We start from the raw sequence: 25,146 nt of genomic DNA on the forward strand, positions 1-25,146 counted from the left end.
TAGGGTTTTCCCAGGATTTATTCAGATAATAATATCTTCTTTTTTGACTAGCTTGACATTTGGAAGGAATGATGAGGATAAAAAAAGGAGAAGGAGATTAGTACTCCCTCTGCTACAAAAATACAGGCTTATAAAAGCTAAACAATGACTTTTGGGACAAATAATTGGATTTTTTAAATAATTTATAATATCTTATTTAGTTAAGTATATCACAGGTATTATTTCCATTTTATGGAAAGCAAAACAAAGACCACAATGTATCAATCGCAGAGACTAAGATCATAAAAGATTAATGATTAATGATTCAACTAAATAATAAAAGATAAATAATCATAAAAGAGACTAGGTAATCTAAAATAATAAATATAAGCTATAACTTTTGATTCTTAATAGCATAGTTTCACTCTAGCATAATGTCTCATATTGGCCATCATTGTTCATGACAAATTTTACTGACTGTTACCTTCTGTACTCATCCCCTTTAGCTCCTTGCTGTCCTAATGACATCAGCCCAGTGTTTGTGTCCAGTGATACGGCTGAACTGGTCTGGTCTCCTGTCCGTGGTGCTGAAATGTATGCAACAAAAGCTGTAGATGGGAGCCATGTAATCGAATGCAATGACACTGCTACTGCTTGCACCCTTTCTTCCTTACAGTGTGACACTGTGTACAATGTCACTGTCTATTCTTTCAGTGAAATCAGGGGAAGCAATACCTCTTGTGCTCCCCAGTGTGTGACAACAGGTACTGTATAGCTTCTATTCCAAATCCTCTAATGGTTTCAAAGGAAAGATTGAGTTTCATTTACCCATATAAATTTATCCTTTAGCAAAGGAACCAGTATTTTTTTAAAAAATAATGTTTATGTGCAAAATGAATCCTATTGGTGCAGATAATGGTGGTGATGATGATTACTTTGATATGTCAAAGACCTGTGATTCAATTCAAAGCCATTTTAAGACACAGGTAGATGGCCTTTGAGAGTTTGTGTGGGAAAAAATACTCATGACTCTAAGGTCATCTTATTGAGCATCTCTGAACTTAGATAAGATGGTAGTATGATGATAAACATCCAGTCTGACACTGAGTTATTATGCAGACTCTTTCTAACATTGTAGGTACAGACAGAATTTGTGTTATTGCCTTTGAGATCTCAATACCATTTCCATGCCACAACAAAGGCACTGAGTGAACTAATAAAAATAATTATGATAATGATGACAGTTGGCCTTTTTCTTGACCTTTAAGAATTACAAAATGATTTATATTCATAATCTCACTTGATGCATCTAATAGCTCTTTGAGGTAGAACTAAGACTTCATAAAGGAGGAGAAAAGGGAAAGACATTCAATTAATTCATTGAACTTTTATCAAGGATCTACTGCAAGACCCTGTACTAAGTGCTAGAAGAGAAATAAAAAAAAGAGAAGAAAGGGATGAAAAGGAAAGGAGGAGAAAGAGAAGAAAAGAGAAACAAGAATGTGGCTATGATAGGGACTGAAAAGTGCCACCAATAATTGATATGATGCTACTCGGGCTACTTATGTCATTAATAGATTGCCTAACTCAGTTTTAATACCATGAAGGTTAAAACATTAAGCTTTTAAAATGATCTAAAGGTTGGGTTTTTAAGGGGAGAGAAGAAAAGCGTTCAAGAAGCTCCTAGACTTTCAAGCTAGTACAATTCTACATAAACTAAATATCATGGCCTCAAGCTTAACATTTTAATACTTGGATATGATCATGTTATCCAAGTATTATCCACTCTCCAGTGGTACTGTCTACACTTGCCCATATTCAGCTTCTTGCATTAGGTGTGATTTGTGATACTTAATCCAGAAAATTCCTACCTCTGCTTTGTCATATGCTAGTTTAGTAAATAACCCAAATTCTCTCAGCTCCTTGCAGTCCAGAAATAAAAAATGTGTCCAAGGATACTTTCCCCATCATTAATGTGCATTGGCAAGCCAATAATGATGAAGCCACTTATATAGTAACTGCCAAAGGGGAGGCTGGGCTCTACTACTGCACAAGCTCTGGAGAATTCTGTACAATAGCCGATCTGCCCTGTGGATCCATTTTTTCCATCAGTGTTGTGGCACAAACGGAAGCAGGACAGAGTTTGCCAAGCTACACCATGCCTTTAGAAACAGGTATGTTAGCAAAAATCAAATTGCAAGTTGAATTTGATAGAAATTATAATGATTTGTCTTAAGATTTGTGTTTTGTTGTTGTTTTCCATTCTCAATACCATGCAAAAGAATGAGCTGTGGGAAATGGAGCATAAATAAATCACTCACAAAACATTTCAAGAGCCCTATTCTCTTAGGGGAAAAATTATTTTCAATTAGTAAACATATCTACACTATAAATTCTTACCAACACTAAAGAGTATTAGAGGAATATGTATATAATTGAAATCCATCTATTTTATCCAATAATTCTTATCTTTTCCTTTTCTACACATTTTACAAGACCTATTATCAAGTATAAAGTGGGATGATTCTAGTTTCCACTTCACTTCACTTCCCTACCCTCATCCATCTGATTTCCAAAAGTGTCAACCAGTCATAAAATGTATGGAAAAAGCACCAAAATAAAGATGGGGAGAGTAAATCAAAGCTTCCTTAAGTCCCTAAATAATTGAGATCTATAAATGTCTATTAATATCTTAAATGACTAAAAGAATATCACATTATGATAAGGAACTGCATAGTTCATTGGCTTTTTAAATGAGAAAGATTAATATATATGTATACGAGTGCACATTTTTGTATGTATGGTTGTATATAATTGTAAGGCATTACATGAAGAAAAATCTAATCAAATAGGTCAGGAAATTTGACAAATATCCTACTTATCAGAAAACATTTTTTTGTACTTTTTTAAATTTGTGAATGGATCAGTGCATCAGAGCATATGAAAAGGAAAAAAATTGACTAGCCAATTTTAAAATTCAAGATACATAATTAAATTCAACAAGCATTTATTAATCTGTTGTGTGTAAAATATTGTGCTGGGAACTGGAGGTAAAGGTAATAACAAGATCATCAAAGTCCTCAGGGAGTTTACATTTTTTGGAGAAAGATTTGTTCATTGTTAACTTAATGCAATACATATAGAAAGTAAGTGAAAATAATTTCAGGATGAAGATTGGGAGAACACTAGCAGCTGCTGGGATAAGCCAGGCTTCAGGTAGCAAAGGGAGAACTGAACTAAACCTTGAAAAGTTCTGGGGATGGGGTAACTTGGTGGCAGCAGTGGATAGAGCACCTGCCCTGGAGTCAGGAGGATCTGAGTTCAAATCCAACCTCAGATAAGTAATACTTAGCTGTGTGACCTTAGGCAGGTCACTTAACGCCATTGCCTTGCCAAAAAAAAAAGAAAGAAAGAAAAGTTCTTTAGAGAGTTTTTAGAATGTGAGAAGCCTATAAATAAACTTGGGAGAAAGAATGTCAAGATATGAATATCAAGTATGTGAGTAAAGTGAAATCAATATGGGAAAATAGGTTGAGGCCAGGGTATGAAACAGAAGCCTAGAATTGAGACTGAGCAAGATCAAACTCATTTGGAGGGAATAGCGTTTGTCTTTTATTCTCGAAGAAGACCATGACATCAGGGAGAAGATACCATGACAAGTACATGAATTGGATTTGAGTGAGGGGAGTTGTGCTAAGTCCCCAGCCTCACTTTATCCTTCAGAGCCATCTGGATCCAATGGCCAGACATGAATCAGGACACTGAAGATGGTGCTAGATGTGAGGCAATCAGGTTAAATGACTTGCCCAAGGTCACACAGTAAGTGACAAGAGTCTGAGGCTGGATTCAAACTCCCATTCTCCTGACTTCAAGGCCAATGCTCCATCCATTTCACCAACCAGCTGCCCCTTCCCCAGAATCTTGGACAGAATATCAATTTAGTAGTTATATAATATATGGTTGATTATACAGTTATACATTATAGGATTGACGAATTGATGAGGGTTGAAACTGAAAACTGAAGGACCAATTAAGAGACTATTTCAATTGGGGCAGCTAGGTGGAGCAGTGGATAGAGCACCAGCCCTGGAGTCAGAAGTACCTGAGTTCAAATCTGACCTCAGACACCTAATAATTACCTAGCTGTGTGGCCTTGGGCAAGCCACTTAACCCCATTTCCTTGTAAAACTCTAAAAAAAAAAAAGAGAGAGAGACTATTTCAATATTCAATAATCCAGGAAAAGGATGACAAAGGGTTAAGCTAGATGATAAAGTGGCAATGTGAATAGAGAAAGTGTTAAGATAGGGTGATAGCAATGTGAATAGAAAAAGGGACAGATGCAAACAAAAAAATATTGGGAAGATAAAATCTACAAGACTTGTTAATTGATTTTTTTTATTGGTTGGGAAGGGTGTAGTTAATGAGTCAGAAGAGTTCAAGATGATTCTGAAATTTCAAATCTAGGAAACTGGAAAGATGGAGGTATCCTCAATTAAAACAGGGAACCTAAGTGTAGAGATGAGCTCAAGCAGAGAGATAATGAGTTCTGTCTGGAACATTTTGAGTTTAAGATAGGAAGCATGAACTCAATCACTGACAGCTTTTTTAAAAATTTTATTTATTTTTTGGCAATGGGGTTAAGTGACTTGCCCAAGGTCACACAGCTAGGCAATTTTAAAGTGTTTGAGGCTGGCTTTGAACTCAGGTTCTCCTGACTCCAGGGCTGGTGCTCTATCCACTGCACCATCTAGCTGCCCCTACTGATAGTTTTAAAAGATAACTTAATGAACGTGGAATCAAGTTATTCTCTCTTTGTGTTTCATTTTGAAGTGCCATGCTGCCCAGCAGATCTGACAGTAATTCAAATCACCCAGTCTGTGGCCAATGTAAGCTGGACTATTGGGACTGGGGCACACACCTATGTGACAATTTTAGAGTCTCACAAAGGACAGTCTAAGTGTCATACTCTACAAAATCACTGCATCCTAGGATGCATCAGCTGTGGCATCGATTACACAGTGACTCTGAAAGCTATCAGTGCTACAGGACTGACTGCTTTTTGCACTTACCAAGATTATTCTTCCAGTAAGTATTTACTAAAATCTGATAGTAAATTGCATTTGAATCAATGAAGAGCCTATCTGTTCATTCTTTCAATAGGCCTTTACAATATGTACCAGGCCTTGAAGATCAAAAAACAAAAATGAAATAATTCCTGACTACAAGAAGCTTGTCTTCTATTAGAGGTATATATATATATTATTATATATATTATATATGTATATATGTTTATATTATATGTGTATGTGTGTTTATGTATGTGTATATATAACATATATATGTATATGTATAAAAGGGGAGGGAGAAACCCCTTTCTCTTTAATAGATATGTATTTATAATGTATATATATATATATATATATATATATATATATAAACTGTATGCCACATCTCTATCATGTACATTGCATTATAAATTATTTAAAATCTAAAATGTCTATTTTTTTTGTCTTCAATTTTTTCTTAGGTTTTTTGCAAGGCAAATGGGGTTAAGTGGCTTGTCCAAGGCCACACAGCTAGGTAGTTATTAAGTGTCTGAGACCGGATTTGAACCCAGGTACTCCTGACTCCAAGGCCGGTGCTTTATCCACTATGCCACCCTAGCTGCCCCTGTTTGCAATTTTTTTAATCCTCAGCTCTGAAGCTTCAAAGGCATTCTGTTGGAAATTAATAAATTAATTGCCCTGGACATGCCTTCATATTTTAATCCTGAAGGGAAAATATTTTAACAATACACAGGTTCATAAAACATTGGAAGGAACCTTAGAGGTCACCTAGTCCAATTCCTTCATATTTCAAATGAGGAAATAGGATCAGGGAAATTAGAGTCTTTCAGTCTTTTCATTGTCTCTGTATACAACTCAACTTCTTTCAAAGCTCAGTTTGGGTGCCCCCTTTTTCATCTAACCTTTCCTGATTTTTCCCAATTGTTAGTACTATCTCTCTTGAAATAATTCTTTCTGTATTACTTTGTATTTACTTCCTCATGTACATGCTTTAGACCTCTATCCTATCAGTAAAATGTGGGCTGTTGAACAGCAGGAATTGTTTCATTTTTCTATTTCTTTTTCTAGTGTCTAACTCAGTTCAGAGTTTAGCCTCTTAATAAATGGTTGTTGAGTATGTTAAGCAGAAATTAGTGCAGGGATAGCCACTGGGTCTAGACTCAAGAATATCTAAGTGCAAATACAGCTTCAGACACTTTTTAACTAAGTGACCTCATCATTTAACCTCTTTCTGCCTCAGTTTCCTCAACAGTAAAATGGAGATAATATCTCCTGGCATGATTGTGAGGATCAAATGAGATAATAATTGTAAAGCCCTTCTCACATAGTAGTAGGTGCTTTATATAAAAGTTAATTCCCTTCTCTTCTCTTTCCTCCTTGACACTAAGCATCAGAGCTGATTAAGATTGAAGTACAAATGCTCTCATTCCAAACCCAGAGATCTTTTGACCCCACCATGATGTCACAGATACAACATATAAACTATATTTATCTTGGGATTTAACTGCTCTACCCTTGTGGCTACTTTTTAGAAGTTATATTTTGTTTCTTGGGTTGGCCAAGGTCATATAGAAGTTAAATGGTCAGGCAACTTTTATTTTATAATAATAATAATAAATAACAATAACAATAATAATAATTTTGATTCATACTTTATTTTTCAGGTGCCTGCTGCCCTTTAGGGGTGAAATTATATCGATTGGGCAATAATGGAATTCAGATCTGCTGGCGTGCCTCTGTAGGGTCTGCAAACTACAGGGCAGAACTTTATGGATCTAAAGGCGTTTTTACTTGTACACCAAACTCTGCACTTAGTTACTGTGACATCACTGAGATACCCTGTGGGGATGTGTATACAGTCATGGTGTCTCCAGTTGATGAAATGGGATCAAAACTTACCTTCTGCCCTCAAAAAATATATTCAGGTAAACTGAGACCACTTCTATGTCAATCCTGGAAACCAGGATTCATTGAAAATAAATTTATTTGCTATTTGAAAAGGTTATGGATAGGCGAGAGTAATAATAATAATAATGATGATGATGATGATATTTATAAATAACTTGAAGGCTTACAAAGGGATACATGAGCATATATCTTGTGAGCATCACCATTCCCCAAAGAGGTAAATATTAGGGATTGGGTCTGTTCTGGTTAGGTCCAAGACTGAACATGGTTGCATTTATATAGAGAACTTCAGAGTAAGGAAGCTCCCTCCTCCCAATGCAGGTCAGCAACTTGTTTCTTAGAGAGTTACCCATAGCATAGAGAGGTTAAATCGCTTGCTCAGGGTTTTAGTCAGTTTTCGTTGTAGGTGAAACTTGAACTTAGGTCTTCCTAGCTCGATATGCCCACTCTTTAGCCATTATACTACACTATCTGTCTTGGTTTAGAAAAATTAAGTGATTTGCTCATAGTCTCACCCTTAGTAACTATCAGAGGTAGGATCTAAACACAAGTCTTTGGAATTCTATTCACCATGAAGCATTGTTTTCAATTTTCAGCTATAACAAGTTTCAAGTAAGCCTCCTTTTGTAGCTTGGTGTCTCAATATCTTCTCCATATTTAATTTTGTGACGCCCCTTCACTTCCCTTACTCATCCATACTCAAAATGAGTTATATAATTTGGAAAATTATAATTAATTTTGTTTTAAAATTGGAGGAATGATTTTTATATACCCTCAGAACTAATGGAAGATGAGAATGGGGAGAATAGGCCTGGTTGAGGGATGAAAAGAGAGATTTCAAAACATGATCACAAAATATGGGGATTGACAACTTTGTATCTGCTCTATCTAGCACAGAGCTCTGTACCCATTTTGATAATTCTTCATTGATTGAAGGAAGGAAGGGATAAAGGAACTACCATTCTCTCTTGAGTTGTCAGAAAAACAAATAGTGAAAAAATTCACTTACCCTTACCTCATGTTATGTCATGGTCTTCTTTGAGAATGAAGAGCAAACAACAACAATGTCAAAATTATAAGGGACGAATTTATAAGGTAACTCAGTGGATAGAGCATCAGCCCTAGAATTAGGAGGGCCTTAATTCAAATTTGGCCTTAGACACTATCGGTGTGACCCTGGGCAAGTCACTTTGACATCAGTTGCTTTCAAAAAAGTAAAAGAAATAGGATGTGGTGATAAACAAATTAGCTTCTATCTAGACTCTAGATCATGGCCTCCCTATCCCCAAAACTAAATTAGAACTGTCCTAAAGTGAATGGAATGTTCCTTAAAGATAATGAGTTCCTTGTCACTGGAAACCTCAATATACTCATTGGAGATGTTATGGTAGGGTTTCTCTTACACATTCAGGTAGGAATAGATGACCCATGAAGTTCCTTCCTACTCTAAAGAGTTTTAGATTTTCTGATTAATTGGTGAAATTCATAGTTCCCTTCCCAGTCAAAAGTTAAGGAACCAATGTGACATGAAAGTTAAACTACCAGTAGTTGCCAGGTAATCAAATATTTAGTATTTTCCTTATAAGAATATGATTTTAATTTTTAATTACATTTTTTCAATCAACAAAAATCCATTTTTTCTTCTTTCCACCCTAACCTCAACATACCACCAGTTCCCTCTCCTCTTCTTCCCCCTTTGAGAAGAAAAAAAACAAACACCAAACCATTTTGCAGTACAGATTGCAAAACAATGCAAATTCCCACAAATTTAAGGACATATCTTAAATGTCTGGGCCTGTTCTCCCTACCCCCTTATGTGCCGATCTACTTCATTCATGTGATTGTTTTTATTTCCCTGTACTGTTGATTAAATTAAGTAAAATTGTTCAATGATTTATGTCATCAACTTAAATTTGTTTGTATCCATTTAAACTTTTATGCATTTTTATTTATTATAGTCACCTGCTCTGGCAGTTCAGTAGGAATGGGTAAGTCCCAATCACTAATTTTTAAAATGTGTGTGTCTATATTGATATAACCACCATGGTGTGGTAGCTGGAGCACTGTTTGGAGTCAGGAAGACCCAAATTCAAAACCTGTCTCTGATAATAGTTATGTGACTAGGGGGGAAGATTTCTTAACCAATCTGAGACTAGGCAACTTTTTTGTTGTTTTTGCAAGGCATTGGGGGTAAGTGACTTGCCCAAATTCACACAACTAAGCAAATATTAAGTGTCTGAGGTTGAATTTGAATTCAGGTCCTCCTGACTCTAGGACTGGTGCTCTATCCATTGCTGCCACCTAACAGTCCCCTAGCTGACCCCTAGGCAACTTTTTAAGGCTAGTTGTATTTTAAGTTGGTGAAGCTACCATAACTCATCAAAATCACAAAACCTATTGTTATAAATGAATAAAAAGAAAAACCTGCTAAAGTGAGAGAAAATTGTACATTTTATTCTTGAATCTTGCAAGATACACCTTACAAGGTATGGGTACTTCACCTAGGGGTAAAGCAAGAATTAGTCTTCAAAGTCAGGTAATTTATGGTCTTCAGAAACTCTTTCCCCTCCCTCTTGGATGTTCATAGTTACAATCTAAGAGGTCCACCCATTCCATGACATGCCCCTAATATGATCCCCCACACACATCATATAATGCATGATATGCTAATGAACCCCAATTGTCGCAGGGGGTGTGTGGGTTAATATTCAATTACCTAATTGCACAAACTCAGTAGCATTAGGTCAAGATCTCTAGGTCACTCTTGACCCGTTGAGAACCCGAGAACCAGTTTGGGGTTTGGTATCCCTGGAATGGGATTAGGAAAACTCTTCCAGTCTTTTGATTGGCTGGGCCATTCCCCCTTTGTAATGGATTCTCTAAGGGCTCCCCTCCACACCCTGTGAAGACTAACACCATACATTTCTCACACCTATACAAAAACTTGCATATTTGTGTACATATATAGCACACATATGCATATATTATCTATGAACATACACATATGTGTGTATACACACACACACATATAAAAGGAAGCTGATGAGGGGATAGGAGAGAAAAGATGAAAGAACCTGGTGAAAGGGTCCAGAAAGTCAGGCTTAGGGGCTGGAAAGGAATAAGGGGCATGACTGGCCTGGGCATCCTCCTACAAATGAAGATTCTGAAAGGATCTAGCCTAAAAAAGGGAGAGACCACAAGGACCAAAGATATGACCTAGAGAAAAAAGGAAGACATTATTGACCATGACACCATGATTCAAATTCACATTTTTCCTAATCTAACTCCTCTGAAATCAGCTAAATATAGAATTCTTCAGAGGAAAAATAGATTGGAAAGAATGGAGAAGGGGAACTCCTATTAACCCTGGTACAATACATTCTGCTGATCCAATCCCTCCTGAAAGATTGAATTGTTCCACCAGCTTCCATTTCCTGTTCATTTGCTATGGAGTTCTAGGGGGAAAAAAACTATATTTTTTAAACCAAAAAGTGGCGATTCAAAGGATATTGAAAAAGAAACACTACTATCTAGCTATTGCTTTTAGCTAATTGCTACCCTCTTGTTTTCTATATCTTTTATTCAGTGATTTTCAGAGGAAAAAGAAATGCAGAATAATATACCAAATTCTGGGTGAAAACAATGATTCAGTAAAACAAGTAAGTAGTTGGAATGAAGTTGTGGAGTTAGGGTGCAAATGGGCTATTTAAAAAAACTTTTGTGTTCTTTCTTTGCAGAATGTCTTATGTTTGATTTTAGAATTGTAAATGATTTATAAGAAGATGAAAGCTAAAGAAAAGAAGCAGTGGAGGAAAACAATACTCTGTTCTTTCCTCCTTAGATGAAAACTTCAACTCCACCTTTCTTTTAACAAGCCCAATTCCTTGAGCAATTTCATGCAATCAAGAAGATCCACTGTAGAAGTTTTGGAGAGAACCCAGTCAAAAAAAAATCAATGATTCTTTAGGAAGCTGGACCAGTAGCAATGTATAGAACAAGATCTAACCTACAGCACTGGACTGTTCCCAGCCTTCCAATGTACATTAGGCAACTCTTTCCCCGCCTTTTTTCCACACCTTTATATGTTTGTGGGGGCAAGGGGGGAGGAGAGAGACAGAGAGATTGAGAGAGACAGAGACAGAGAAACAGACAGAGATACAGAAAGAGACAGAGAGAGAAAGAAACAGAGGGACAGGAGACAGAGAGAAAGGGGAGAGAGAGAGAGAGAGAGAGAGAGAGAGAGAGAGAGAGAGAGAGAGAGAGAGAGAGAGAGAGAGAGAGGATGGGAGGGAGGGAGGAAAGAAGAGAGAGGGAGGGAGGAGGAAAAGATACGGGAAGACAAAACTATAAATGGTAGTATGGTAACCATGAAAATGTCAGTGCTATAAACTTCAGATTCAAAATGTGAGCTTGAAACCAATGTTTTGGACCATATCAAAGGATTGTAAAGTATGCCCTAACTTTCTCTGGAACTGGGAAATCCAACCCTCCCACCAACTTCTTCAGCTCTTTCACTCAATTCCCTATAAGACCTTATCTGTCTGCAAGTCAAAGTCATGCAAAGAAATCGATTAATGTGAGCATCTTTACATTATAGATGATCTACTGTCCCCAATTTATTGTTCCACACTGCAATGTTTTGTAATGAGGCATAAAGATCAATGGGCTATCTAAGCATCCGTTCTTTATTATCACAAGCAGGGTGCCCAGTCAATTCAATGAAAATTTATTATACACTTATTATAATAAATCAAGCACTGCTTTAAGTATCTGAGAATTTAAATCTAAGCAAAAATAAAGCCTCTAAAGAAGTTTACATTCTTTTTTTAAATATATAAAAATTATTCTTTATTTGTTTTCCAACAACATGCAACAACATGCATAGTTGTTACCTATCATTTTTGCCCCCCAACAGAAAGCAACCAAATATAGACTCTACATGTGTAATTACGCTAAACATAGATTCATAGTAATCATGTTGTGAAAGAAGACTCAAACCCAGATGGAAGAAAAAAAAATTAGTGTGGACAAAAAGATATAATACATACAACAACTTTTAAAAATTGAAGATAGTAAACTTTGATCTTCATTTAAACTCCACAATTCATTCTCTGGATATAGATGGTATTTTTCCATCACAAGCCTTTTAGAATTATCTTTGATTATTGTTCTGCTAAAATGAACAAATCTATCATAGTTTATCATTACCTCATGTTGTTAGTGTATGTAATATTCTGGTTCTGCTCATTTCACTCAGCATCAGTTCATGAAATTCTTTCCATGTAATTCTTTCCATGCTTCTCTAAAGTCCTACTGCTCACGATTTCTTATAGAACAATAGTACTACCTAACATTCATATACCAAAACTTGTTCAGTCATTCCCCAGTTGATGGGCATCCCCTTAATTTCCAATTCTTTGCTACCATGAAAAGAGCTGCTAAAATTTTTTTGCTCATGTGGGGGTTTTTATACCCTTTCCCCCTATCTCTTTAGGATATAAACCTAGTATCGGGATCAAAGGGTATGCACAGTTTTATTGCTCTTTGGTGTAATTCCAAATTAGGATCTTAATGGAGAAAGACAATACATAAAAAGATAAATCATGTGGGAGAGGTGAATCATGGGGAAGAGTCATGGCAAAAAGAGATGAATTAAAAATATGGCAGTCTGGGCAAGTTCCTTAAAGTGGAGATTTTGGGAGGAATGAACCAATCAGAGTAAGGGGCCAAGGGACAAAGTATACTTTTAATGAGAGAAAGCCAGGAATTGAAAGACTTCCTAAGGTGATAGGGTCTGCTATGGCAGATGGAGATTTAGGAGTAAAGGCCAGAGAGGAATAAAGTGAAAAGGAGGAAGAGACATGTTAAGGATTCATGGGAACGGCTTCTTAAGTGTCCATTGTTGGCAAAGACTCAGAAGCTGATGGACCTTCTAGTCTGTAAGGAATTAATTTTTCTTCTTGGGGAAAGATTTCCCAAAAAAGGAAGGTCTTCAGTCAGTATCTCAAATAGTGGCAGAGTTTTCTGAGAATGATTTCAGATGCTAATCAAATCACACACTTCACAAATTTTCTGCCGGAATAAATTTGTAGCCTGTTTAACCACACAAGAACTGCTATCAGTTCAGTATTTTTTTTTATTTAAGAAGGACAATAACATATAAAATAATACAAAAATTGTTGGGTACCACAAAGAGTTTTTGTCTCCATGTTCATATAATGATTACAATTATAGAATAACAATTATACAATCTCTGGACCTTGAGAAGTTGAATATATATATATACATATTATATATAGATCATGCCTGCACGCACAATTTGCTTATAAAAATATATGTGTTTCAATCAACCAACAAGTACTATTATTTGACAGTCATGGTACTAGAGATACAGAAGCAAAAGCAAAATAGTTCCTACTTTCAATGAGCATACAATTCACCTGAAGAGAAAGCAGATACATATGTAGGAGTACCCAAAATATAGGTAACATAGTTTGAGGGTGAAAGGGAAGGTTCTAGCTGCTGGTAGGAATGGGAAAGGTTTCGTTTTGAAGATACCATCCTAAAGCAATTTGGGAATTCTGATACACTTCATCACTCTCTTATCTTTAATATTCTCTTTTCTCTAGATTTTCATTGACACTACTCTATGCTAATTCTTCTCCTATGTGTCTAATTATTTATTCTTGGTCTTTAGCTGGATCTTCATGTAGGTCACTCTCAATAACTATGGATAAGGAGGAAGGGAATAAATGATTTTTTTAAAGCAAATACTGTTTTATACTTTTCAGGCACTATTCCAGAAGACTGACAAAAGCTATCTCATTTGATTAGAATCATTATAAATTCAGTCTCTCAAGACTCTATATCCTGGATCTTCTTCTCTTCTTCCTCTATTTACCTTAGTTGGGGATTCTATTAGCACCCAGGGATTCAACTATGATCCTTACGCTTATGATTCTCATCTATTTATCCAACCCAGACTTATCTCTTGACCTCCAATATCCCATCTCCAACTGCCTATTACATATTTCAAAGTAGATGTCCTTTAGATATTTAAAATTCAACAATTTTTTTGGTGGCACTGTGGTTAGAGCACTGGCCTTGGAGACAGGATGATGGAAGTTTGAATACAGCCTCAGATGCTTGTTACTCACTAGTTGTGTGATCTTGGGCAAGTCACTTAACCCTGACTGCCTTGCATCCAGAGCCATCTCCAGTTATCCTGATTCATATCTGGCCACTGGACCTAGATGACTCTGGAGAAGAAAGTGAAGGCAAGTGACTTGGCACAGCACCCCTCACTCAAATCCAGTTCATGTGCTTGTCATGGTATCACTTCCCTGTTGTCATGGTCCTCTTTAAAAACAAAGGATAAATATTATTATTAAAATTCAACATATTAAAAACTGTATTCATTATCTTCCCTCAAAACCCTCCCCTTCCAAACATTTTCAATATTGTTGAGAGTACCATCAATCTTTCAGTGACCCAGGCTCAAAACCTAGGCATCTTCCTCAGAACTCTTCATTCTTTCTCATCCCCTCCTCACATAGGGAGCCAAATCTTGTCCATTTTATTGTGATATCTTTCCTCAGACACTTCCATCTCTTTGGTGAGAGCCCATATCACTTCTGGCTTGGACTATTGCAATAGTCTTCAGGTTGATCTTCTGTCTCAAGTGACTCCCACTTCAGTTCATCCTCCATTCTACTAAATGATTTTCAGGTCAGCTAGATAGTTCAGTGGATAGAGCACCAGCCCTGGAGTCAGGAGGAACTGAGTTCAAATTTGACCTCAGACACTTAATAATAATTGCTTATTTGTGTGATCTTGGGCAAGTCACTAAACCCCATTGCCTTGCAAAAAACAAAAAAAAATTGGTTTTCCATAAGTCTGACAATCTCCACCTCAAGCCCATCCAATTCACCCCTACCCAACAAACTCTAGTGATTTCCTATTACCTTCAGCATCAAATATAAAATCCTTTAGCTTTGAAACTCTATATAACCTTGCCCTTCCTCCTATCTTTCAATTCTTCATACATATTATTCCCTTCCTCTTACTCTATGATCCAGTGACACTATCCCCTTTCATGTTCACCTCTGATATCCTTCTTAGATAAAAACCCACCTTTTGTAATAAACTTTTCCCCAATTCCCTCTTAATGCTAATAATTTCTCTCTGAGATTATCTCCATTTTATCCAATATAAATTGTTGCAAGCATTTTTAGGATCATTGCTTGAATCATCCAGCACAGGATACAAGACAGGTAAATTGTACCTGGCACTCAATTATACCTATTCACTCAAGAGTGAAACACACACTATCAGTAGGAGATGGACATGTGTATCTCACAGTTCCATAGATGATATAGATGTATGCATAAAAATACAATCCTGTACATATATATGCCTGTGTATATGTGTATATATAGGTGTGTGTGTATATATGTATATATATATATACACACACACTTATGCATATAAAAATAGATATATATCCTCCCCCCCCCTTAGCAAGTTGACCCAGAGAGAGAAACAAAAGAGATGTGTGTTTTTTACAAAGTAATTTTGGTAAGAGCAGGTAGGCCCAGGCAAGGAAAGGAGTTTATTAAAACAAAAAAAAGGATGCCTAAGTTGTCACAAAAGTCCAGGGGGTCAACTAGGTGGAACAGTGGCCTAGGAAACTGGTCCTGAAGTCAGGAAGACCTGAGTTCAAGTAGCTCTGTGACCCTGAGCAAGTCACTTAATTTGTTTCCCTTGGTTTTCTCCTCTGTAAAATGAGGATAATAATATCTACCTCCCAGGGCTGTCGAGAGGATCAAATGAGAAAATAATTATAAAGTGTGACATGGTGTCTGGTGTGTAGGAGGTGCGATTTAAATATTAGCTCTTGTTGTTGTTATCATTGGGAATATAGTCATTTATACCAGACCAAAGAAAATCTGATCTTTGTCAGTCAGTCATCAAGCATTTGTAGAGGATCTACTGGTGCTTTATAAGATGAGATACAGGGGACAATCTTTGAATTATTAAGGCTTTCTGAGATTATTGAAGAAGAGAGACATTTTGATAAGATATCACATAGTAAACTCCTCTAGCAGATATAGAACAAAATGGAGTTTCTTATAACAACTCTTTTTTTAGTCAGTATTGTTTATTTTTTCAGTTACATGTAGAGATAATTTTCAACATTTATTTTTATAAAATTTTCTCCATCCATCCCTCCCTTCCCTCTCCCCGCCCATCTGCTATTGGTCCCTTCCCAACATAGCAAATAATCTGACAGAGGTTATGAATGCACAATCATGTTCAACATATTTCCATATTGTTGTTGGTTTTTTACAATCCTTTGGCATGGTCCAAAGCATTGGGTTCAAACTCAAATTTTGCACCTCAAGTTTATAGATCTTTCTCTTTAAACATATGTATATATATATATGTTTATAAATATATATATATATATTTATGTACATAATTTCCATATTAGTCTTTCTGTGAAAGAAGAATCGGAACAAAAGGGATAATCACAAGAAAGAAGAAATAAAAAAAAATTAAAAAGTGAAAATAGTATGCTTTGATTTGCATTCAGATTCCATAGTTCTTTCTCTGGATGTGGATAGCAGTTTCCACAACAAGTCTTTAACAATTGTCTTTGATTATTGTATTGCTGAGAAGAGCTATGTCTATCATAGTTGATCATCACACAATGTGGCTGTTACTGTGTACAGTATTCGGGTTCTACTCACTTCACTCGGCATCAGTTCATATAAGTCTTTGCAGGTTTTTCTGAAATCTACCTGCTCCTCAATTCTAATAGAACAATGGTATTCCGTTAGATTCACACACCACAGTTTTTTTCAGCCATTCCCCAAATATCAGGCATCTACTCAATTTCTAATTCTTTATCACCACAAAAAGTACCATGCTGGGACGTGGGGCTTATTATCTGAAGTGAAGGCTAATCCTGGTGGAATCTTAGGACCCACAGAGTCTGCTCAGGGGACAGGATGATGGAAAAAAAAAAGACTGAAGCTGTTGTATTCAGAGAATTCCTCTTCAGTTGTGGGTTAAGATAGAAGGTCTTTGGGATTCCATGCAATTCCATTATTTTGTGGAAGAAGAAGAAAATACAAAATATCTTCTAATCAATGAGGAGGTAGAGGAGTAAGGAAAACTCTAGGAGGTGGATGCTAATATTATACTTATTTTAAAACTTAGGAAATGGAAGCAGAAAGAGATGAAGTGACTGATCCAGGGTCATGGAACTAGTAAGAGTCTAAAGTCACCTCTGAACTGAGGATTTTCTGACTTCTGGCCCAGTTCTCTATTTGCTGCCCCACCTAGCTGCCTCACTTCTCTTTAAAAAAAAGAAAAAAAGAAAAAACGAAAAAACTGCCTAAGAACCTGAGCTGAGCAGTTTATTCCCACAGTGACAGATAGACTCTTTTAGCAAGGGTATTTGCATTTTAATAGAGACAAAAAGCTAAAGAGGGGATCAAAAGACAGTGAATTTCTAATTGAGAATTTCAAATCAAAGAAAGTGGGATCATAAGATTTAGAGTTGTAGAATCACAGGAATTTGGAGGTAGAAGGTATGTTAGAAATAACATTCAATAGTTCCATTTTTTAAAAAATTGAGACCGATAAAGATTGTGATTTGTAAAGCATCACACAGGAAATAACAAGGAGAGTGGGGATTTGAATTCAGGACTTCTCACTCTTAGACTCTTTGTTCATTCCATCTGTAAGGACGTAATTTTTTGGTGCCTCTAAGATCCTACAAAGTAGAGGACCATCTATTGCATAAAGTCAGCCCTCCAAAGAAAAAGAACCAACTAGTACAAGGATGACTGAAGGGGAGGAGATAGGAAGGCTTTGGAGGTTCGAATCTGGGCTAAACACAGCTTTTGCTTCTGTGGGCATCATTAAGACCCATCTGAGCCAAAGATGGCCAAGAAACCAAACCTCGGCACTCAGGACAGAATTAGAAGGTGAAACTAAAGACTCCGAGGAGGTCAAACTTGACCACTGAGCATGAAGTGGGGAAGGATTGAGGCAGATTCTCAACATCCAAGAGTTCTGGTCACCTGGCAAAACTGGAAGAGCCAAGATGTTCCAAGGCAGACCTACCTTGAAGAAACTCCCTAGACTGTCATATAGTCATAGGGTTTGGGGAGCTATAGAAGAGGGAAAGGGGAAGGGAACAAGAATTTATTAAGTGCCTATTACTTGCTGGGCACTGCGCTGAAGAGCTTTACAAGTATGATTTGAGTCTTTAGAGGTGATTTAGTCTAGTCTTCATTTTCTAGATAGGGAAAGAGGCTGAGAGAGAAGGGACATGGCTAAGAACATGGAACTAGTGATGTCAGACTCAAAAGTCACATACAGGTCTGTTGAAATTAAACTTGAGCAATCTCCTCATTGTGTCATGCTCTCCCTTGTAATTGTGTTACAAGAACCATTAAACTGAAGGGGGAAAATATCTTATTGCTTAAAATGTCGTTATCAGTCTCATCTCCCTCTTATCACCCATCTCCAGGGAATGCTTCTCCTTGAAACACGATCCATCTGCATTTGTCATAGTGAAAAGATCCATTTTAGATTTAGAAGACCTTGGTTCAAATCCTGTCTCCATCATTATTCCCTTGATGACTGTGAAAAGCCATTCCCTTCTGAGAACCTCCATTTCCCCATGTGTAAAGCTATGAAAACGGAAAGACCCGTGGAGCAGCTTGGACTCTATGGATAGGTTCAGTATAGGCTGGGGGAGTGGAAACCAAACTGATGAGACAACCTGGAACAAAGAAAAGCAAACAGCAAAGCTAGGCTGATTCTCGGAGAATCCTCGAGTCCTAATTTGGGCCAGGAGGGTCTGCCAAGGGGCAGGGAGATGGAAAACTTCAAATGGACTCAACACAGATCCAGCAAAGGGCAGACAAAATCCAAGAACGGCTCAGCTGTGCCGGGGGAGGGTGTCTCAGCAGAGACATATTTCCTTGTGTAATAAAGATTATTTTAAAATGGGTGCCTTCCCTTTTTGATTTTCTTTCCTTTATCCTGAATGTTGGGTTGCGGGTGTTTGCAGGCGGGCTCCCCAGCCCAATCCCTTCTGTGACTGTGGACCCCAATGAGTGCTTAATGGCAGCGGGGGGCGCGGCGGAGGGTCCGGGGTCAGACTGAGCTTGCCAGCTGGGCGACCCTGGGCAAGGCCCCCGCCTCCTCCTCGGCGGTGGCTCTGCCAGGAAGCCCCCAGAAGGGGTGTGGGAGCATCGGGCCGGGCTAGAGACCAGGCGGCGGGCGGGGGCCGGCGGGGCCGCCCCTTGGTCTGTGAGGCGCATGCCCGGCCCCCACCTCCTCCCCCCGGCGCGGAGCTCCGGGCGGGGCGCCCCATGGGGCCAGTGTCCCGGGCCTGGCCGGAGGGAGCCGGCAGACAGCGGGCCGCCACGAGGGGGCGCTGCCGCGGGGGCCGGGCCTGAGCCGGGGCCGCCCCCTGGCGCAGCACGTCCGGGGGCGGGGCCTTCCCGGCAGTCCGTCCGTCCGGCCGCTCGCCGCTCCTTCCCGGGCCGGAGCTGACTCGGCGGCGGCGGCGCGGGCCGCGGCGGGGGAAGATGGCGCCGCCGGCGGAGGAGCGGGGGCTGAAGAGCGTCGTGTGGCAGAGTGAGTGCCGCGGGGCCCCCGGGGCCGCGTCCCGGGCCGGCCGGGGAGGGCGGGCGGGAGGGCGCCCCCGGGGCTGCGGAGCGCGGACCCCCGCGCCTCCCCCTCCCGGCAGGCCCCGCCCCGGCCGCGCCCGTCGGGCCCCCCCTCGCCGGGCGGCCCCCGGGAGCTCGGCCCCGCCCCGCCCCGCCCCCTCCCGGCAGGCCCCGCCCCGCCTCGGCCGCGCCCGTCGGGCCCCTCCTCCCCCGCGGGGCGCGAGCTGGAGGCGGGGCCTCCCCGTGGGCCGGGATCCGGGCGGGTGCGCGCGCACACGCGCCTACACTCGCCCGCCCCTCCCCCCGCGCCGACGGGGGTGGGGGCGGGGGAGGGGCCCGAGGGCCCCCCGAGCCTGCAGGAGCCCCGGCAGCGAGGAGCACCCGAGACTTGGGGGCCCCGGGGCGGCGCGGTGCAGGGACGGGCAGAGCCGGGGGGAGTGCCCGCTGTGCGCCCCAGGAGAGCCGCGCAGGTGAAACCCCGCTGGGGCTCAGGAACCCTGTCAGCTAAAAGTTATTATTGTTATTGTTATTATTATGATTATTTTTAGGTTTTTTCCAAGGCAAAGGCAGTGGGGGGTTAAGCGGCTTGCCCAAGGCCACACAGCTAGGCAATGATTAAGTGTCTGAGGCCGGATTTGAACTCGGGCACTCCTGGCTCCAGGGCCTCAGACACATTAACAGTTGCCTGTGTGGTCTTGGGCAAGCCACTTAACCCATTGCCTGGCAAAACCTTAAAAAAGAGAGAGACTCAAACTGCCTTGGGTGGGAAGCAAGATGGGGGGGATTGTAAAATTCAGAAAACAATTAAAAAAGTAAAAAGAGACTCAGAAAAAGAAGTGGAGGAACCCATAGCAGATGGCCCTTCTCAAGCCGGAAAGGAGTGCAGAGATGTCAGACAAGACACACATCCCTCACAAGAGTGACGGATTTTTGAGGTTTGGAAAAGCAGCTTGTTTGAAGGCAGCAGAAAAACATCCAGTAGAGGGGAGAAATCGAAGATTTAGTGCTGTATGGTCAGGCTTTAAGCATTGATTAAACCTTTATTGTGTCCCAGGCTCAGGGATCCTAAGAAAGGCAAGCGCAGATCTTGTCCTCATGAGTTGGCAGAGACAACATGCAGGTTAATTAAGTACCTGTAAGAAGAATGCAAAGTTAGAGACCAGAGTATGAAAAATTTTAAATGCCAGACAGTAGAATGTTTCTACACACACACACACACACACACACACACACCGGAACATTACGGAATACAGGGGCTTATCAAGAAGGGGGTAATGGTCAGACATACACTTTAGGAAAACTATCTTGGCAGCAAAGTGGAGGGTGGATTGGAGAAGGGGGGGACAAAGCAGAAGGCTTTTGGAGTGGTGAGAGGAGGAGAGGAGGACCTGAATTAGAAGTGTGACTGTGAGAGTGGAGAGAAGGGGATGGACATGAGAGAAATTCTTGATTCCCCTGTTAATCTTGAGGACACTTGACATCACCCAGGCTCCCAAATACTCATTGTCACCCTTGACTCCTCACTCATCCCACACATTTAACCTATTGTCAAATCTTGTCATTTCTCTCTGCTTATGTCCCTTTCTCTCTGTTGGTTACCACCTTACTGTAGGTTTATCGACTCTTGTCTGGACTATTGCAGTAGCTTTCTAACTGCCTCAGACCTCCCCATTCCACTTGGTTTTCTACTCAGTTCCCCAAAATGATCTTGAAGGTGCTTTAACACTAATCAGTACAGGGCTCTCCAATACCACAAGGATCAGATTTTAAAACTAATCTACTGAAAAAAGAAAGTTTATTTGAAGCCTCTCACAGTTAGGTCCGTTTTATCTTTTCTTTTGAATTGTAGTCTATGTTTTCTACTGTCTCTACACTGGCCTACTTGCTACTCCTTGAACATGACCCTAAATGTCTCATTCCTTCCTATGCCTTTGCACTGACTGCTTCCCCACATGTGGAAGTCTTCCTAGTCTCTGCCCTTTAATTTCCCTGGCTTCCTTCAAGGCTCAGCCAAAATGGTGATTTCAGCAGGAAGCCTTTGCTGATTTTCTTTCCTGAAATTGCCTGTAATTGGAAGGATTCTGTTTTGACCATATTTCTGTGTTTCTACATAATGATCCTATATATAGTAAAGGTGAATTAGTTAGAAAGTGCCCATTCTGTTTTTTTTAATTGTTATCTATATCTTCCTTAATACCATACTCATAAATCAATAAAAAATTCTTAAATGGTGGAGTTAATCTGGTGATTCATGGGGCATGGGTTACAGATATTTAGAACTTTCTAGCAGATCCCTATTTCTACCTCTTTATTTTACAGATAAGGAAAATAAAGTTCTTTTTATAGTCACTGATGGAAGCAAATCATCCAATTTTTCATAGATACTAATTTTTTTAAGCCATCACTGTGGGAAACTAGTGCATAATATATGCTGTTATATATAATTTTTTTTTTTTTTTTAGCATTTTGCAAGGCTTGCCCAAGGCCACACAGCTAGGTAATTATTAAGTGTCTGAGACCAGAATTGAACCCGGGTACTCCTGACTCCAGGGCCAGTGCTCTATCCACTGCGCCACCTAACCGCCTCTGTTTTTGGTATATATTTTTTAAAAAATTCTACCTAGCTATGCTGTACTTTATTTTGATTTAATTCTTTTAATTAACAAAAAACCCTTTTTTTTCTCTTTCCTACTACCCCACTCCCACTGGGGAAAAAAAATTTGTAATAAATATGCATGGTCAAGCTAATTCCCACATTTCTGCTGTCCAAAAAAATGTGTGTATCACTTTGCAGCCTGAGTTCATTATTGCTCTGTCAGGACATGAATAAATGGCATTTTCATCATAAGGTCCCAAAGATATGTGATTGATTAGTTATTTGCCAACAATGTAATTGTTAATTTATAACTATATTTAAAAAATAAAGTGTTCTGAGTGACATTGATTCCTTATTAGCATGGTATTTACATTTGTGGAATTAACTTTTCTTTTTGATATTAACCATTCATTTGGATAAAGTCTGCTCAAATTGTAGGTGACAAAAAGCTAGATACAAGGGGGAAGAGAAAGGAACAAGTATTCATTAAGTGCCTATTTTGTACTGCTCACTGCTGAGCACTTGCCAAATATTTCATTTGATCATAGATAGGGAGAGCTGTCATTTTTAATAACTGGATTCAAAAAGATCTCAACAAACTGGATCATTGAGCCAGAGCTAATAGAAGGAAATTTAATAGATATAAATGTTATACTTGGATTAAAAATATCATGCTGTAAGATTACCACATAACTAATAAAAAAGATCTGAGGGTTTTCATGGATCATAGCATCTGTGAGGTGGACAGTCAGGATGACAAGAGTTCAAATCCTATAGGAGCCACATGACTGACTAATGCCTCTCAGGGCTCACTTTTCTCATCTATAAAATTGGGATAATTATAGCCTAGGGTTGTGAAACTCAAAGAAGAGGTGTGCATGTGTACAATGCGTACAATAATTGGCAAGCTTTAAGGGGTTCTGGGATTGCTAGCTATAATTATTATCAGTGAATCACTAGGATGAAGAAAAATGAAAAAGCTACCAACTTACAGGAAGAAGGGGGTAATGTCTAAGTTTAAGCAACTGATGATCCCTGTCTTCTGCCTTGGTCGGAACACATCTAGACTATTCAGTGAAGCTCTCTAAGGTACCCACATTTTTGAAAGGGCATTGATGAAGAACTACCCAAATTGGGCAGTTAAGGATTACCAAGGGATTGGAGATCTTTCCATATAATGATCTGGTGAAGAAACTTGTGATATTTAATCTGAAGGAGAGAAGAGCCCTCCATTGATTGAAGGTTGTCTTCCTAGGCAGGGCCTTCTCACTAGACTTGATTAAGCATTGACAACATGACCATTTCAGAGCATTTCTTGTTAAAATGGAGGTTGGAGTAGGGTATGGTTTTAGAATTTGGAAGAGAACTCAGAAGTCATCTAGTCCAAATTCTTAATTTTATAGATGAAGAAACTAAGGCCCAGAGAAGGGAAGGGCCTTGCCCAGGCAGTTGCATGGGTAAGAAACATAGCCAGAATTTTAATACAAGTCCTTTGACTTGAAGTCCTGTATTCTTTCTCATAATGCCATGGTAGTGAAATCTCTTTCAAGATTGAGGCTTAATAGGGGTGGCTAGGTGGCATAGTGGATAAAGCACCAGCCTTGGAGTCAGGAGTACCTGGGTTCAAATCCAGTCTCAGACACTTAATAATGACCTAGCTGTGTGGCCTTGGGCAAGCCACTTAACCCCATTTGCCTTGCAAAAAAAAAAATCTAAAAAAAAAGGATTGAGGCTTAATAAAAAAAAAGTAACCCATCATAACTCTAACATAGAACTAGCATATTAAGATTTTTTTTCAAAAGAGCAGGTTTTGGGGCAGCTAGTAGATAGAACACTGGCCCTGGAGTCAGGATGGACCTGAGTTCAAATGTGGCCTCAGACACATAATTACCTAGCTATGTGACCTTGGGCTAGTCACTTAATCCTATTGCCTTAAATAAATAAAATTAGAAAAAAATTTAAAAAAAAAGACCAAGTTTCTCTGTCTTATCCAGGTTGGAAATTTAGGGGTTTCCCACAAGGCTAATTCAGCCCATGGGATTCCTGATCCACATTGGTACTTTGACCTCTATATCCTACCTGGCCTGGGCCTCCTCCTTAGTTAGGCTACCAGGTGGCCCCTGCTTCAAAGGGCTCACCATATTGATACTTTTCTTACCCTGTTTCCCTCAGTTTCCTCCTCTGTCAAATGGGGATAATAATAGTACCTTCCTCCCCTCAGGGTTGTTATGAGGATCATATGAGAAAGTTTGTCAAACCCATAGGACAGTGCCTGTGTGCCCACATGGTGGGCACTACGTAAATGTAAATGTTCATTCTCTTCCTTTCCTTTATTGTTGTATTATAATAGAACAACTCAGAAGAGATCATTGTAGATCTCTAGAAGACTGTTTTTAACCTTTAGGTGGCTTTAAAAGAAGGATATTTGAAACTTGGAAAGATATTAAAGAAAATACAGAGGTATAAAACTATTTCAACATTTATATATAATAGTGTAGGCATTTCAGTAACATATACTGCTCACCCATTTAGATAATTTCTTTTCAAAGCATTACATCCTTGAGAAACTTTAGCCTATTAAAATCCGCTTGTTTTAACATACAGGATTTGCTTTTTAGCAACAGAATTCATAGAGTGATAGTTGTTTGATTGATTTCATAGAACAATTGAATTTTTCTAGATAAGACAAAGGAAAAAACACATCAGTGATGTTTTCATTGCTTTTTTAGTTGAAGGTTGAGTCTTGAAAAAAGAAAGGAAGATATGGGAAGTAAATAGCTGGCTAAGTAGATAATATTAAAGAATGGGATTTGGTTTTAAAACTATGGCATAAGAAATAGTGAACTCTTGATGAGGAAAAGTATTTCTCATAAGGACCAGCAAAAGCGCCTTTGTCTAGAG

At 39.1% G+C, this 25,146-nt stretch overlaps 2 protein-coding genes across 2 annotated transcripts in view; both read left to right on the plus strand.

The window, feature by feature from the left end:
- FNDC7 (fibronectin type III domain containing 7) overlaps positions 1-10,689 on the plus strand; it is a 30,506-nt gene extending 19,817 nt beyond the window's left edge. Inside the window, 6 exon segments of the mRNA XM_074190073.1 lie at positions 486-743; positions 1,899-2,153; positions 4,811-5,065; positions 6,711-6,971; positions 8,913-8,942; positions 10,541-10,689. Coding sequence (XP_074046174.1) covers positions 486-743; positions 1,899-2,153; positions 4,811-5,065; positions 6,711-6,971; positions 8,913-8,942; positions 10,541-10,608 — 1,127 coding nt within the window. The 3' untranslated portion in view covers positions 10,609-10,689.
- Positions 10,690-19,496: 8,807 nt separating this feature from the next.
- STXBP3 (syntaxin binding protein 3) overlaps positions 19,497-25,146 on the plus strand; it is a 53,002-nt gene continuing 47,352 nt past the window's right edge. The window contains exon 1 of the mRNA XM_074188316.1: positions 19,497-19,617. Within this exon, the coding sequence (XP_074044417.1) occupies positions 19,569-19,617 (49 nt within the window). The 5' untranslated portion in view covers positions 19,497-19,568. The remainder of the gene's footprint in view (positions 19,618-25,146) is intronic.

This window comes from Macrotis lagotis, chromosome 5 (assembly GCF_037893015.1).
Source record: "Macrotis lagotis isolate mMagLag1 chromosome 5, bilby.v1.9.chrom.fasta, whole genome shotgun sequence".
Lineage (NCBI taxonomy): Eukaryota > Metazoa > Chordata > Mammalia > Peramelemorphia > Peramelidae > Macrotis > Macrotis lagotis.